We start from the raw sequence: 15447 nt of genomic DNA on the forward strand, positions 1-15447 counted from the left end.
TGCTCTTTTTCAGCCAAAACAGGCATCCGGTTTCTACAATAAATGAGATCATAGTATCCCCACTCATACTGCTATAGATAAGAACCTGTCAGCATTTTCATTATAAAACCCTTCTCTTCCCTCTGGCTTGAGAGACCAACCATAGCAATTTGCAGGGAAAATAGCTCCAGCAAAGGGCAATGCGCAAGACTCAAGTACAGAGAGAAAATGCTTTCATTTTATGGAACTCGAGATTTGGGATTAGGCAAACTGGAGAATCTTAAGAAACATTTATTTTGGATAGTCATTTTTCCTTTCAAATAAAGTTTACCAATATTTAAAATAAAATTTTCTCAGGCAGTAGCTGCTAGGACAATGGTTGTCTAGATGAATACCTTCCAGCAGCAGCACCTCTAGTGACAACAGCTATGGTAACACACACGTTACTCGGTCCGTGCTCACTTAGAAGGTCCTTTGGATAGTGCAGGGATCCTCGCAGACGCTGAGGTAAACTCATGGGAAGGAGGAAGACTCTGCCAGCACTACTTCAAACAGGAGTAAATGGGATATATAAATAATATGCTAGGGATGAAAATAAAACCTTCCTTAGCAAAGTGATGGCACTTGGTGACTACTCAGTGATGGTGGGTTGAAAATAGTTAATAGCTGATCTGGTCAGACAGTTAACTCTTTTCTTTCTCCCTCTTGAGTCTGAGGTGTGAAAGTAAAGAATCTTCTTTCTAGATTATTTTGTATTATGCCAATACAAATAAAAGTGAAATACAAAGGGACAACATCTGAGGGGGTGAGAGAAAGAAAACTAATATTGATTGAACGGCTGCTACATGCCAGACCCTGTAACAGTTCCTTTCTTGATTGGTAAAAAAAAATCCACTAAATACATCTTATCTCAACTATATGTCTAGAATGAGAAAATGGAAGTTGAGAGAAACAAAAGAGCTTCCCCAAGGTCATAAAGCAGCTTTCCATGCCAACCTCTACCTTCAGAACTTGCTTTCTACCTCTATGTTTGCCTACCTCAAAGCATACTGAGGTCTGTGACTCACCCAGAGTTCCTCTGCTGGGTCCAAATGGTAGAAGAGGGGAAAGTACAATCTAACATTTCCCTCTCTTTCTTTCTTCCCTCCCACTTCTATCCAATGAGATGACATAGCTTCAATATCACTACTTTCTTATACCTTGTTCTTTCAGTGCTTCCAAAGAAGTATTGAACTCTATGGATGAATGGTAGATTTGAGTTCACAGCCAGACTCTTCTTCTTTTTCTGACCTAGTATAAGCCTTTAAAAGCCCAGACTAGGGAGAGGGGACAAGGGAGGGGGATTGGTGTGCGCCCACCTAGTTGTGCTCCCAAATCCAGGCACAATGTAAAGGTATATTGCATACCTCTTGGGTATAGGACACAACTACAACAGGGATTTTACCTAACAAATGCCAACTTTGTAACCCAATTGTTTATACCCTCATATTAATCTGAAATAAAATTAAAAAAATAAAAGCCCAGACTAAGTTCAGTTACCTCCAAAAAGCCTTCCCTAACGATATCTAAAGCAATCACTGATCCTTTTGTCCTCTTTTGTCCTTCAATAGGCTTCCAACCCCATGGAACTATGAGGCTATTCTTATCTATCTATCTATTTATTTATTTATGTATTATTTTTTGAGACAGAGTTTCAACTTTGTTGCCTTCGGTAGAATGCCATGGCATCACAGCACACAGCAATCTCCAGCTGTTGGGCTTAAGCTATTCTCTTGCCTCAGCCTCCCAAGTAGCTGGGACTACAGGCACCCTACACAACACCTGGCTATTTTTTGTTGCAGTTTGGCTGGGGCAGGGTTTGAACCTGCCACCCTCAGTATATGGGGCCAGTGCCCTACTCACTGAGCCACAGGTGCTGCCCTGAGGCTATTTTTAAAATAATAACTATTTTTGTGGATCTTCCCTTGATGTTGGTTGTACATATGAAGAGACACTATCACATAGAAATGAATAGCTTTTTAAATAGATATTTTTGAATAGTAATAGGTTAATTCACATAAAGTCCTTAGAGTAAAACCTTGTGCTTGGTGATTACCCAAAAGGTATTAGTCCAACCTGTTTTGTTGTTTGTTTTTACCATGTGTACTTCCTAGCACTGGCTCACCACCCAAACTAAAGGGTCCCAAAGCAGGGACTATCTTACTGTGTTTGAGTATTACCTGGAGGTGCCTACTATCATCCTAAGCATAATAGAAATGGTCAAGAGAGAGCCAGAACTTTGTTAGTGGACTGCTATAGTTACATTTCTCCAAATGGAGAATTTCACCAAACCATCATGAAGATATTTAGAGATATGACACCAAGAAAAAAAGGTCTCTTACTCTTAATAACAAACCAATTGACATGCTAGTAGCTACCATCATATTTGAAATTTAAAGTGATATTACTGCTATTTGATAATATCATTATTCAGAATATATTATAATGATATGTGCATATCTATAATCCCCGGCTAGTTTAATCCATATGTGAAAGTTAAGACACTCACAATGCAATGAACCAGCATTTTAGAGATTATGGCTATTTTCAGTGAGCTCATTCATCAAATAATTTAAACCACCTTGGAAAATTGATTAAAATTTTAGATTTTGACATACACAAAAATCAAGAAACAAAAAATTTGTGTGGGTGGAAACAAATGAAGCCCTCCCAGCAACACTGATAAAGCTGAGAAAGTTGAAACTTGCACAGGTAAATCAGAAAGGGCAGTATTGACTATGTTTTTTGGATTGAAATAAGGGTCCTATTGAATTGATACAGTCTGTCTCAAAACTTTCACAGCAACCTGTAATGAAATACCATCAAAATAATATATTTTATATTAGGAATTACACACAAAAATTGATTTTCAAAAATATTACCTTATTTATAAGATTTTCAAAAACCATTATTTAGGACAATATTCTTATTCCATGTGACCTAATCATTTAAATTAACATAGGAAAATTATTATTGTACTCTCTACCATTACTGCAATGTACACTTTGTTCATAATCTGACAAGAACATTCACCTATGTCAATACAGATGAAAAAGTCAATAAAATAGCTTTGAATGTTTTCTACTGTGGTACATCTAGAAGTATGAACCGTGGTTTATATAATAAAATAAATCTGTGACCTATGAGAAAATAACCTCAACTATAACAAGATCTCTATAGTATCAAACTTCAATTATATTTATTCTTTCTTTGCTTTTCCATACCTTACTAGCTAATAAGGACTTCTTAGTGATGACTTGACCAGGCACCACACCCAGATAGTAAAAGTTGTATAAGTCAGGGTTCTCCACAGAAACTGAACACCATAGGAGATGTACGAAGGGTGCCAAAAAAATGTATACCCATTTTAAGGAAAAAAACACTGTATTAAAACTGGAATATTCAACATATACCAATAACGAACAATGCATACAAGTCACGATTGAGCATCTCTTATAACTGCAGACATCAAACATGAGTTGAGTATTCCAATTTTAAAATAGTTTTTCTTTTCTTAAAATATGTATAGATTTTTGGCACTCTGTGTATATAGATATATGTTTACATATCTACATCTATTTATTTTTTCTAAGTGGGAAAACTTTTATTTTTTATTTCAAATTAATATGAAAGTAAAAATTTTTAAATGACATTGTTCTCACTTCCAAGGCAAGGTTCCAGCTGTATAAGGGTTACACGACCTCACTTAGGGGTCGTGGTAGTCACCCACACATTGTGCCCATTAGGCAAGATTCTACATCTATTTCTATACACCTGTATCTTCTTATCCATATATATGCATACATGTATGTGAATTGGTTACCATTTTTATTGGAGCTAAGTCCCAAGAGCTGTGGTCAGCAAGCTGGAGACTGAAGATGTGTAGTTCCAGTCCTACTCCCCAAACCGTGAGAACCAAGAAAGCTGATGGTGCAAGTTAGTAGGAAACCAGGGAAACTTAAAACCAAAGATGAGCCAAAGTTCCGCTGCAAGTCTAAAGGCCAGAAAATGCCGATGCTTCAGCTGAAAGCAGTCAAGTGGGAGGTTCTCCTCCTTACTCAGCCTTTTTGTTCTGTTCAGGTCTTTAGTTGGTTGGATAAGAGCCACCACATTAGGAAGGGCAATCTGCTTTACTCAGTCTGCAATTCGAATGTTATTCTAACCCAGAAACAACGTCGTGGGAATAGCCAGAATAATATTTGACCAAATGTCCGCACACCCCAGAGTAACACATCAAGTCACGCCTAGTCTAAATGTCAGAGAACGTGATCTCTTGGAAGTTTGATAACACAAGAGGTTCTCAGATGCAAAATGTTAAAAGAAAGTGACAAGCTATAACAAAATATAGACCATTTATTTTTTCATTTGTATGGTCCTTCAACATGTATGAGCACTGTATCACTCATTTCATTCATTCAACAGTTATCTACCCACTGCCTTCTGTGGGGTGGGCATAGTTCTATTTACTGGATTTTCCAGTAGAAGACTTCTATACTAAATGAGTTATATACTAAATGAGTACAATATGGCCCTTGTTCCTAAAAGACCTTACAGTTTAGATAGACAGACAGGCAAACAGAATTTGTTACTGAAAATTACAAGGAAGATGCCGGGATAAGGTACCAGAGAAGTTCAGAGATTATTTACTTCAGAAGGCCTTGGGGGTAATATTTACCATATGGACTTCTGAGTTTTACTTAGATGTCTATAAGTGAGTACAAGGTAGAAGTCTTTATAAAGTCTGAGATTTACCAGGATCTTGAATTCTGTGACTCAACATTCCTTTTTCATGAATGTATTTTAATGGCAGCTAAAAGTTAACCATCCTTATGTTTTGCTATTAGGATTTTACTCTCAAATTTTCTATGATTAAAAGTAAAATCTTTGAAAGACCTTGAACTGGCAAGAATACATTGTTAAAAGGGGACAAAGGCTCTTGCAGCAAGCTCATTTTGGGACAGTCAGCAACTCTTTCACTTATTAGCTCATTTTTCATTTTCTCTTTCTGGGTCAGGTTTAATCTAGAATTTTTGTTTTGGTGAGAATTATATAAACTGCTAGATTCTGTCTTTTGTAGTGTTAAAACACTTTAATAATGTGTTGGCAGGTTAAAATGCACCTCATTTACTGACGGATGAATTTCAAAGTGCTTGACTGAACACTATTCAGATGACTCTGTCAACAATCTCGATCTTTTCACCAACATGCCAAACAGTTTTAATAAAATGGAAGAAAATCACATATTGAATATTTACCACATACAAGGCATTGTACTAAATATGTTCATGTAATATCTTACTTGTTATAACAGTCCTAAAAGAATGGTGTTATTTTTCCTGCTTTTAAGAGATAAAGCTTGTCAGTTTCTCCTTTCTCACTTTGATTCCCAAAACTACTAGTTCATAGTTAGAAGTCACGGCACCAAAGAATAACACCAAGTTAGAAATGAGGACACCTGACTCTGTGACTTTCTATCTGATCTTGAGTAAGTCATCCCTGTCTATATAATTTAATAAGCTCATGTGGAAAATGGTAGGGTGAATACTACGAGAAATAGTGTGTTGGACCAAACTCCTCTCAGATGAAGTAGCTTGTGCAATACTGCTGAGTCCTGTGACAAGAGTACCTTGCATTTATATTCAGGTACATCCCCCCCCCAAAAAAAGTGTGTAATTGCAAATTGACTCACAGCTTAAAGTCATGTAAGTGTAGGAACCTGCTATTTGAAAAGGTACTACAGTTATTTTGAGGATGATTGGCCCTAGACCTAACCTGCTTAAATTCACATTTGGATCTACTACGAAAGAGCTATGTGACTCTAGGCAAGTAACTTAAATCACCTGCGCCTCAGTTTCCACATCTGTAATATAGGGGTAACTATTTACCCATCTCAAAGGTTTATTGTGAAGATTGAGCTGGCATTTGTAAAGCATATAGAGCAGCGTCTGGTATGTGGGAGCAGATCAGTGTGTGTGTGTGTGTGTGTGTGTGTGTGTGTGTGTGTGTGTGTGTTGGGACAGGTATTGATGTCTTGCCAATGTAAATAGCTGTCTCATGAATGTACTCATTTTGAACATCTGGATTTTTTGAGTATTAAATGTTCTTAAACCGGGACACACTAATGTAGTCATGGTACTTCCATAAACTTAAAATTTAAAAGAATTTTAACCTTATTCACAGTATGAAAACTAAAACTTCCTATTATTTATAAACTCATAAAAGATTATTTCAAGCTGAAGAATAATATATAAAGTAACTTGTGGCAGTGCAAATTTACACAGCTATCTTTAAAATAAATGCAGCAATAACCATCATCAAACATCTTAAAGTATTTTCAAAATCTGATTTAATAATTTTATTTATTCTATCCTATCAAAAGGAAATAGTTTAAAACTCAAAAAAGAATTATGCCCCAAGATGCCTATTTTATGTTATTTTTACTTGTAGAAAATTTGAGGGGGAAAGCATTTAAATTTCCAAAGATAACTATGGTTAACTGTTTTACAGCTATTAAAATATGTTCATAGAGTCTAATATAAATTAGAATATTCAAATGCAAACCCAATACAATTATAACTGCATTTTAAAAAGAAGTTATGTATAAGCCAACAAAACCAAAATAATACCAGGAAATTAGGAAAACATACACTGAAATATTAATAGTTTTTATTTCTAGTTCTCTAAGTATTTCTAAAATTTTTTTTACTTCTGATTTTTTATCTTGTCTAATGTATTTATATGAACATATATTACTATAAACTGAAAAAAGAACATCAAATTGCCAAACTTTGTCAATATTTAAAATACATACTTATAGGAAAATTGTTCTATCAATGGCAAAAATATGTGGCACACTTCTTGGGGGTGGGACACAATTATAAGAGGGACTTTAACTAACAAATGCAAACAGTGTAACCTCATTCTTTGTACCCTCAATGAATCCCAAAATAAAATAAAGTAAAATAAAATAAAAATATCATTTGTTGGCTCCTCTTTTATAACTACGTTAGCCACAGTTAAATAAACAAAAGAGCAAACAAAACCACTTCTCTGCCACTGGGAACTGTCCACCAGGCAAGTGCTGACAGGCCCTCTGAACTTGGCTGAGTGTCCGATCACCCTCTGGAGGTTGGGAGCCCACAGCTCACGGCCCCTTCCTCATTCTCCTCTTCATTCCCACTTTCCCCTTCCCATCATGCTGTTCTATTTGCCTTCCTTCTCCTGCTTCCTTCCCAGTTTGCCTGATGACTATGAATATTGAAAAGAAAACTTTTATAACACCTAAATAGTGCCTAGATATTTAATAAAACCAAATTCTTTTGCCCCCCCTTTTTAATTTCTTTACATCCCTTTCTCCTTTCAATTCCCTCCTTTTTGACTGTTCTTCCTCTGAGCGCTGCTCCTTACTCCTCCCTCTCCTCTCTTTTACAGAGTCCTCATATAGAATAAAAGAAAAGTTGCTTTCTACCTGATGATACCTTTCTTCTGAGGGACAGGACAGTTAGTGAAATGTCTGAACATTCACCAGAAAATAACAAGTTCCAGCTCAGCACCTGTAGCTCAAGTGGCTAAGGCACCAGCCACATACACCAGAGCTGGCCGGTTAGAATCCAGCCCAGACCTGCCAAACAACAATGACAACTACAACCAAAAAATAGCCAGGTGTTGTGGTGGGCACCTGTAGTCCTAGCTGCTTAGGAGGCTGAGGCAAAAGAATCACTTAAGCCCAAGAGTTGGAGGTTGCTATGAGCTGTGATGCCACGGCACTCCACCCAGGGTTACAGCTTGATGCTCTGTCTCAAAAGAAAGAAAAAGAAAGAAAGAAAGAAAGAAAGAAAGAAAGAAAGAAAGAAAGAAAGAAAGAAAGAAAGAAAGAAAGAAAGAAAGAAAGAAAGAAAGAAAGAAAGAAAGAAAGAAAGAAAGAAAGAGAAAAAGAAAAAAGTTTCAGGACTCTACATTATCAAAAACTTTTTCCTATCCTAATACATAAAAGAGAATATTAAAGGTACCTACTGTGGCCTAAGGTCTTGATATTTTGATACATCTAAGTGATTATATTAACAAATGAGTATTAGGAGAAAGAGAGAAGTTCTCTAAAGTTTTAGGAATTCTTAATTGAATATATTTAAGGTATACAGATGATTTTTTGATAGACATAGTGAGATGGCTACTACAGTTAAGCCAATTAACATATCCATTGTGTCACAATTATATTTGGGGCGTGTGTGCGTAAGAGTACATAAAACCTACTCTTTTAGCAAATCTATAGTGTATAATACAATGTAATACAATACTACTAACTAGAGTCCACATGCTGCACATTCAACCTTTCTACTTATTCAACCTACATAAATGCAACTTTGTGCTCTTTGGCCTACATCTCCCCATTTCCTCTCCATCCCTTATAACCACCATTCTATTCTCTTTTTATGTAATCTGCTTTTTAGTGATTCCACATTTAAGTGAAATCATGTAGTATTTTTGTTCATTTCTCTAGCTTATTTCACTTAGTATAATATCCTGAAAATTTATCAATGTTGTTGCAAATTTTTTAAGGCTGAATAATATTTATATATGTATGTCTGTGTTTATATACATATAGAACATTATATAGAGAGAATAAATAGAATACTATATATACATATGTGTGTATATATCTCTATATATATAGAGAGAGAGACAGAGAGAGAGACATATCACAGTTTATTCATCTATTTACCTTTCAATGGAAACTTAAGTTTTTTTCATATCTTGGCTATTGGGAATTATTGTAAATATTTCTGCAATGAACAGAGTTCAGGTATCTCTATGAGATGCTGATTTCACTTCCCTTGGATATGTATCCACTAGAGGGATTGTTGGGTCATCAGGTAACTCTATTTTTAATACTTTTAGAAAACTTCATCCCCTTTTCCATAAGGGCCATACAAATTTGCATTTTCACTAACAGTGTAAAAAGATTCCTTTTTCTCCATACTCTTGCCAACATTTGTTTTCTGTCCCTTTTTTTGTTGTTGTTATAACCACTATCCTAACAGTATGAGGTAACACCATCATTGTGGTTTTGGTTTGCATTTTTCTGATGATTAGTGATGTTGAGCACCTCTCTTCAAGTACCTATTTGCCATTTTTATATCTTCTTCGAAGAAATGTAAGTCTATGAGCTTTGCCTGTGTTTTTTTTAACAAGTCATATTTCAGTTACATCTTCCTTTTAATTAAAAAGATAAAGCAAAGGAATACTTGAAGATAACATTATAGTTTATAAAGTACTTTTAGAAAACTAGGAACAATTTTTAAAATTGCACCTTTTTATGATTATGTGTCTTTGCCTTGCAAACTTTGGCCATTGGGAAGAAGACAGTAATAGGAGGGGAACACACAGGAACTCTGAGCTTGAATGCAGCTAGGAGCAAAATCAAGAAAGTAGATACAATATTTAGGTAGGACTTAAAATTACCTTCAGAACTTGGATCTTTGCAGGTGTAGAAAGTAGAGTTAAGTAAAGGTAAAGCTGATGCCTATCCTATGATTATGACATAAAACTACTTTGGGGAGGAAAAACTCTTTTTAGAACTCTTATCTACAGAAAGTCCATTCCCATAAAGAGGCTTATATGTATAATAATGGGTATATGGATTGGGGCAAAAAAGAGTATTGATATAATGGAAATACCTTTTCTGGAGCAATGGTATTTTGGTTTCTCTCATGAGAACTTAAGGTCAGGTCAGAATGTTGGTATTCTTTATGTTAGGGAGAGGAGTGGACTTACTTTCCTCAATAGTTTTGCAATTCCTGCGAGACAGGAATTGTGTTATCTGTACATTTGTGTTTCTAATGACTATCACAGTGCCAAGGACAGAGCAAAGCATAGAAAGACAGTCTATATTTACAGCCAGGATGAAGCAAGGGGGACCCTAGAAATGGCTAAGTGACAAAATAAAATAATTTTGAGTTTCTACTTAGGAAGTTCAAATTATTCAGCAACTTTCAAACTATTCCTAAGTTTGTGATAATAAGGACAAACAATTTTAGTGTTTTAGAAACTGATAGTCTGCCTACATATTAACATGGTTTACACTTTGTCCAGAAAAGGAAATAAATATCCATCCTACTAATCTTATTTTTATACTTACTAAATAATATTGGAATGAGTGCATATTTTTGGAGGTTTCTTATTGATATCAATTTCTCCAGTTTTTTCCCAATAATTATTTAAATTACACTTTCATCATTCAAAGGTCAAACTAAAATTCTTATTGTATATTTTTTCTTTAATTCAATACTGCAAGTAATATAATCATTTATCATATCATTTGACTTTGAGAACACAGAGGAGAGCTGTTCATTGCCATGTCTCCACTGCCTAATCTAGCGTTAGTTGTGTAGTCAATAAATGTTTGCTGATTAAATGGAATAATAGTGTCAGTTTTTCTCTAGTTTTCACAAATACACTTCATTTTGTGAATGTCCTATCAATAGATAAATGTTTCTACATTTTATAGAAACAGTATAGAGCAGAAAAAATAACTTTGGAGAAAGTAAAGATTGAGTTCATAACAAAGATGAAGAATTTATGCATAAAACTATGTGAAATGGGTTCTCCTAGAAGTGATAAGGCCCTCTCAGTAAAACTATTCAAAGCCACATAAAAGAACAATCACATTAAGCACTGTGTGCATCTCTTTAAAATTTTATTTCTCATTGTGACATGGTAATATGTATTACAGTAGTTATTACCATGCCCATTTTCCATCTGAGGAAACTGAGACTTAGATATATTAAGAAGTATAAAATCTAGTTTTGAAACCCAAGATTGTCTGAGAGGAACGTTTTCTACATTAAGTTCTTTTGTCATCTGTCATCTACTTTTGAAGAACTTCCCTAGAGCAAGGGTAGAGTAGAAGATTCTAGAATTCTTTCCATATCTAAAATTCCAAGGTGAGAGCCTTACAACAACCAGTCTGTAATGAGCCATCTGTTACATATGATAATAAAATAATAGATCCACTACATAGGGCTTTTGAGCATTATCTTGTTCAAATAATTGTGGAAATAAGGCAGGATAGACCCTCTAAAAATATTATTTAATTTTCATAGAGCGTTAATTTATTTTTCAAAGAACATCTACCAACAGACATAGGTGTTATACTCTATTACCATGAATCTCTCTCACAAAGTGAATGTGTTAAACCAGAACACTAAAAGGAAGAAAACTTAAAGGAAGTTAAACTAACTTAATTCCCAGCCTTTAAAAAAAATGTACATGCTTGTAATTATTTCAGTTCCCTCCAATATAGCTTAAAAATCAGGGCAAACATAATTGCATGGAACAAACTTCTTTGAAAATGAACTTGAAGAGGTGAATACATATTCAACAACATTCTCTATGCCAATTAGTTATCTTATTTGATTATTAGCTTGTGTTTAATTTCCCTTAACAAGTAATTCACTTTTGTTAATAATCATTTAGCATGGCAAAGCAATTCTCAAAAGTTCCCTGAAATGGATTTTAAAGAATAGCCATTTCTAAGATGCTACTATAAATGTAGTTAGAAGAAAAAGTGGATAGAAACACGAGAAGAGTAGCAGATTGTGTGGGGAGGGGACATAACTACTTTGTTGTTGGAGCTATTCATTCACATAAATCTTTCTGACACTAATGAACACACAACCTTCCACAATTTAAGTCCTTTGGGGGGAGATTAAAAGGAGCATCTTTTTACTCTTTATTCCGAGTAATTTTTTTTTTTTTTTTTTTTTTGTAGAGACAGAGTCTCACTGTACCGCCCTCGGGTAGAGTGCCATGGCGTCACATGGCTCACAGCAACCTCCAGCTCTTGGGCTTACGCGATTCTCTTGCCTCAGCCTCCCGAGTAGCTGAGACTACAGGCGCCCACCACAACGCCCGGCTATTTTTTTGTTGCAGTTTGGCCGGGGCTGGGTTTGAACCCGCCACCCTCGGCATATGGGGCCGGCGCCCTACTCACTGAGCCACAGGCGCCTATTCCGAGTAATTTTTTTAACCTAATCCAAAAGTGCAACATATCATATGGGGGGGTAACATAAATCTAGGCAGTAATTTTATCATTCAATGGTTGGATCACACATATGGTGCATAATGCAAGGGTAATGTCAGATTTATTAAGTATAGAGTATAAATGTCTTAACACAATAATTAAGTAAACAAGGTATATATTAACCAGTGTGATGTAAGCATTCCTAATTCTATATGAAATCAGCACATTGTACCCCGTACGTGCATTAATATACATGATCTATGTGTTTATGATTTAATAAACAAATAAAAAATATTTTATGAAAGATATCATCAGAGTATGTTAAAGCTCAAGGAGGCTCTCATCCACACCCCTCATTTTATAGATGAAAATCTGAGGCTCAGAGGGGAGAGAGTTTCTCTAGGTATATCCAGTATAAGAGTCACAATCCTGATCCCCAGTTTTGCCTTAAACCTGCACTTCCTCTGATCTCTATCCGTGAACTTCATTGTGTACATGTCATTAACTTTACTGCCTAAAGGGCTTACCAACTGCCTGATCCAATCCTGCCCTTGCCTTTCAGAACAACAAAGTTTACGTAGTGAAGTGAATTTTCACTTAATTTCATATGAAGTTGTTTCCTTAGAGAGGCACCATAGTGGCCACAATAATTTTTTCTTTATAAATAAGTTGGACAAATTCGCCAGCTTTTCACAATGAAAAGAAGTGAAGTTTTATACCTCAGAATAACAGAGCAAGCGCTCAGACCATTAACGTGCTAAAACTGTTCAAACACCAAGTTCTGTGCAGGGAGTGCACCATCAATCAGGTCCAGCAAAAAAAGTGCCATTAACATATTTCAGACAAGGAGCAATGCATGATAACCTGTTTTTAAAACCTTCAAACCTCATTTCTTTGGGAACACCAATCATCTTTATAGAAATCTGGGGTGTGACACTTATACCTACAAACTTCACTGAGTAACTGTACCACATAGGGATAAAATCTCTGTTGATTTCAAGTGGATTGTAGAAATTCAGAAAAAAAACAAAAAAACAAAAAACACAGAATTGGGGCCAGCATGAGCCTAGCTCCAGATTTCGTCTAAAATAAAAATAAGCTTCTCATTTTTAAAAGTGCCAACTTGCAAACTGATGCGTCCAATTTTACCTGGAGTACATCTACCACCCCAGCTACCCTGCGGGTTGGCCCAATGGTTTGAGGCTCCAGGCCACGGTAACCTGAGATGAGTTCAGGAGCTCCAAATCAGCGGCCAGGAGCCTAGGTACCAGCTGCATTCATAGGAGATGTGAAGCAGAGAGCCACTCAAGGCGCCTCCTTTCCGAGCTGCATCTGCTGGTGAAGCCTCTGTATGTTAGAGACCAAGGTCCTGTCACCACTGACTTATCGGCCCAACACAGGATGCCAGAAGATGGGTGCGCTCTCCTGGCCCCCAAACCCGGCAGTCTCCCAGAGAGCGCAGAGCAGCCGTAGCTTCTGTCACTCTCCCAACAGGCAGACACATAAACAAACAACGAAAGGATCTGTTCTCTCCCAGGGAGGCAGCATGCATTAAAAAGACATGACTCTCTTCCTACCTTGCATCCAAACATCAAGGACAAAGTGTTGTTGGTACAAGCAACTTTGCAGTGGCAAATCATTGGTGTAAAACAGTCAGGGTCCTTAACAACAGGGCACATTCCTTCCGGGCTGCGGCAGTGGCAGCTCGCTGGGGGACCCGAACACGGTGCTCTCCCGGCACATGGAGCAATAGCCTAGACCAAGTGGCCGCTTCGATCGCTGCCCCCTGCGCCCAGCGTGGCCATCCCGGAACCCCAGTGCAAGCAACGCCGCGGCCAAGTACCGAGCGTCTCGGGGTCTCCCTTCCCTAGGGAACGAGGCGCGGGGGGGAGGGACAGAACCTAGAAGGGTTCCCCCCCGACCTATGGTGAATTTAGGGGAGTTTTGAAAAAAATAAAAATAAAAGGGAGCGAGACGCTTAGAGGAGGGTTCAAAGGAGGTGGGGCAGTATTAGCATGTAAAAGGATGTGCCCGCCTACTCGCCCCAGTCACACAAGATTGTCATGCGAGCTGAAGGGGGTTGAAATTATTCTCTCTCGAGGGGGGGGGGGTGGGGGGGCGTAGAAAGAAAGAAAGAAAAAAAAGAAAGAACCACCATACTGCAGCTCTCCTGATCTGGTAAAAAGCCAGTGGCTTGCTGCAATCCAGTCACCGTGGGGAGCGCTGGCCGGGCAAGTGGGGTGGGAGGGAGGGGCCGACGAGGGAGGGAGCGCAGAGCTCTCCAGCCTAGCCCCGGCTTTGGGCGCTCCGGTGCCACCAGAGTCCCTGGCGTTGGAGCATGGGAGCTCCCAGCGCTGATGTGACCCAGGGACCACACTTGGCCCACATCGCCACTGCTGCCCAAGTGTGGATGACCTCCGAGGCCGAGTGTCCAGGAAGATGAGGCTAGCCCAGAACCCTGCAGGGAAGATCTTCCCAGCCCACTGACAACAGCGTGCCTGAGGGCAGGGCTAGCTAGGGAATCCGGGGAGAAATGGGCTTAAAACGGTTTCACTGATGCCCTAAGCCCTGGACCTCCAGTTCAGCGAGCCTACTCACTCCCTGGGTGGTAGAAGCGGCCTCAGAACCACTCTTTCCAAATTCAAAGAAGTGTCTGCCCTCTCCCCACCTTGATGTCTTTGAGGCTCCAAGAAGCCCCAGAAGTATTTATGTTGTTCCGGAAGTATGAATGACAAGACAGATGAATGCTTTATTGTGTTTTTTTCTTTTTTAACTGAGGCTGTCAAAATTGCAAAAAGACCAAAAAAATCAGCATGTGGCTGGCACAGCTGCAGAATTGCTTATTGAAGAAAAAAAATGTGATAAGAAGGGTGTGGGGTAGGAAGTGGGTAAAACTAGCACTATTTGGATGCCACCTGGGTGCCTGGCGCTATGCCTCACAGATGGTTGGTGGAAAAGGAGCAAAACATAAGTTTGCAATCAGATTGTGGCTCTGGTGCTGGGTGTAGCTTTGTGTAAGTAAGTCACTTACATCATCTGAACCTCTATTTGCTTATCTGCAAAGTGGGCCTTATTAACCCCTAAGCTAGTTAGTGATGGCGAACACCACCTTCCTGTGTAAACCCCAGTACTTGGTTGCTGTTCTTAATGTACATTTCTTATTTCATGCCTTAGCTAAAAGGTAGATATTATTAGACATAATTTTTCTAGAGTAGGAAACTGAGGCCCTTAGGATTACACATGTATCATTTACCCAAGTCACATAAACAATAAGCCATGAAGGTTAGGTTGAAAGAAAAGTAATAGTTTAAAAAGCAACATTCTAAAAGACATCGCATACTTCTTCAAGGGCTCCAGATTTATTTGGGTAATGAATGAATCTGATAAGTCCAAATGCCTCTCTCTAATTG

The 15447-nt window shown here is 37.8% G+C and overlaps 1 protein-coding gene across 7 annotated transcripts in view; it reads right to left on the bottom strand.

The window, feature by feature from the left end:
- The window catches only part of DLG2 (discs large MAGUK scaffold protein 2), a 2435891-nt gene that overhangs the window by 1458988 nt on the left and 961456 nt on the right, over positions 1 to 15447 (bottom strand). Inside the window, exon 1 of one of the 7 annotated variants that reach the window (XM_053560229.1) lies at positions 13615 to 13946. The exons of 5 other annotated variants lie outside the window; for them this stretch is intronic. In XM_053560229.1, the coding sequence (XP_053416204.1) occupies positions 13615 to 13716 (102 nt within the window). In that variant the 5' untranslated portion in view covers positions 13717 to 13946. Of the gene's footprint in view, positions 1 to 13614; positions 13947 to 15447 lie in introns of those variants that run through there. One more of the 7 variants, XM_053560247.1, reaches the window with a different exon arrangement.

Source organism: Nycticebus coucang, chromosome 14 (genome assembly GCF_027406575.1).
Source record: "Nycticebus coucang isolate mNycCou1 chromosome 14, mNycCou1.pri, whole genome shotgun sequence".
Lineage (NCBI taxonomy): Eukaryota > Metazoa > Chordata > Mammalia > Primates > Lorisidae > Nycticebus > Nycticebus coucang.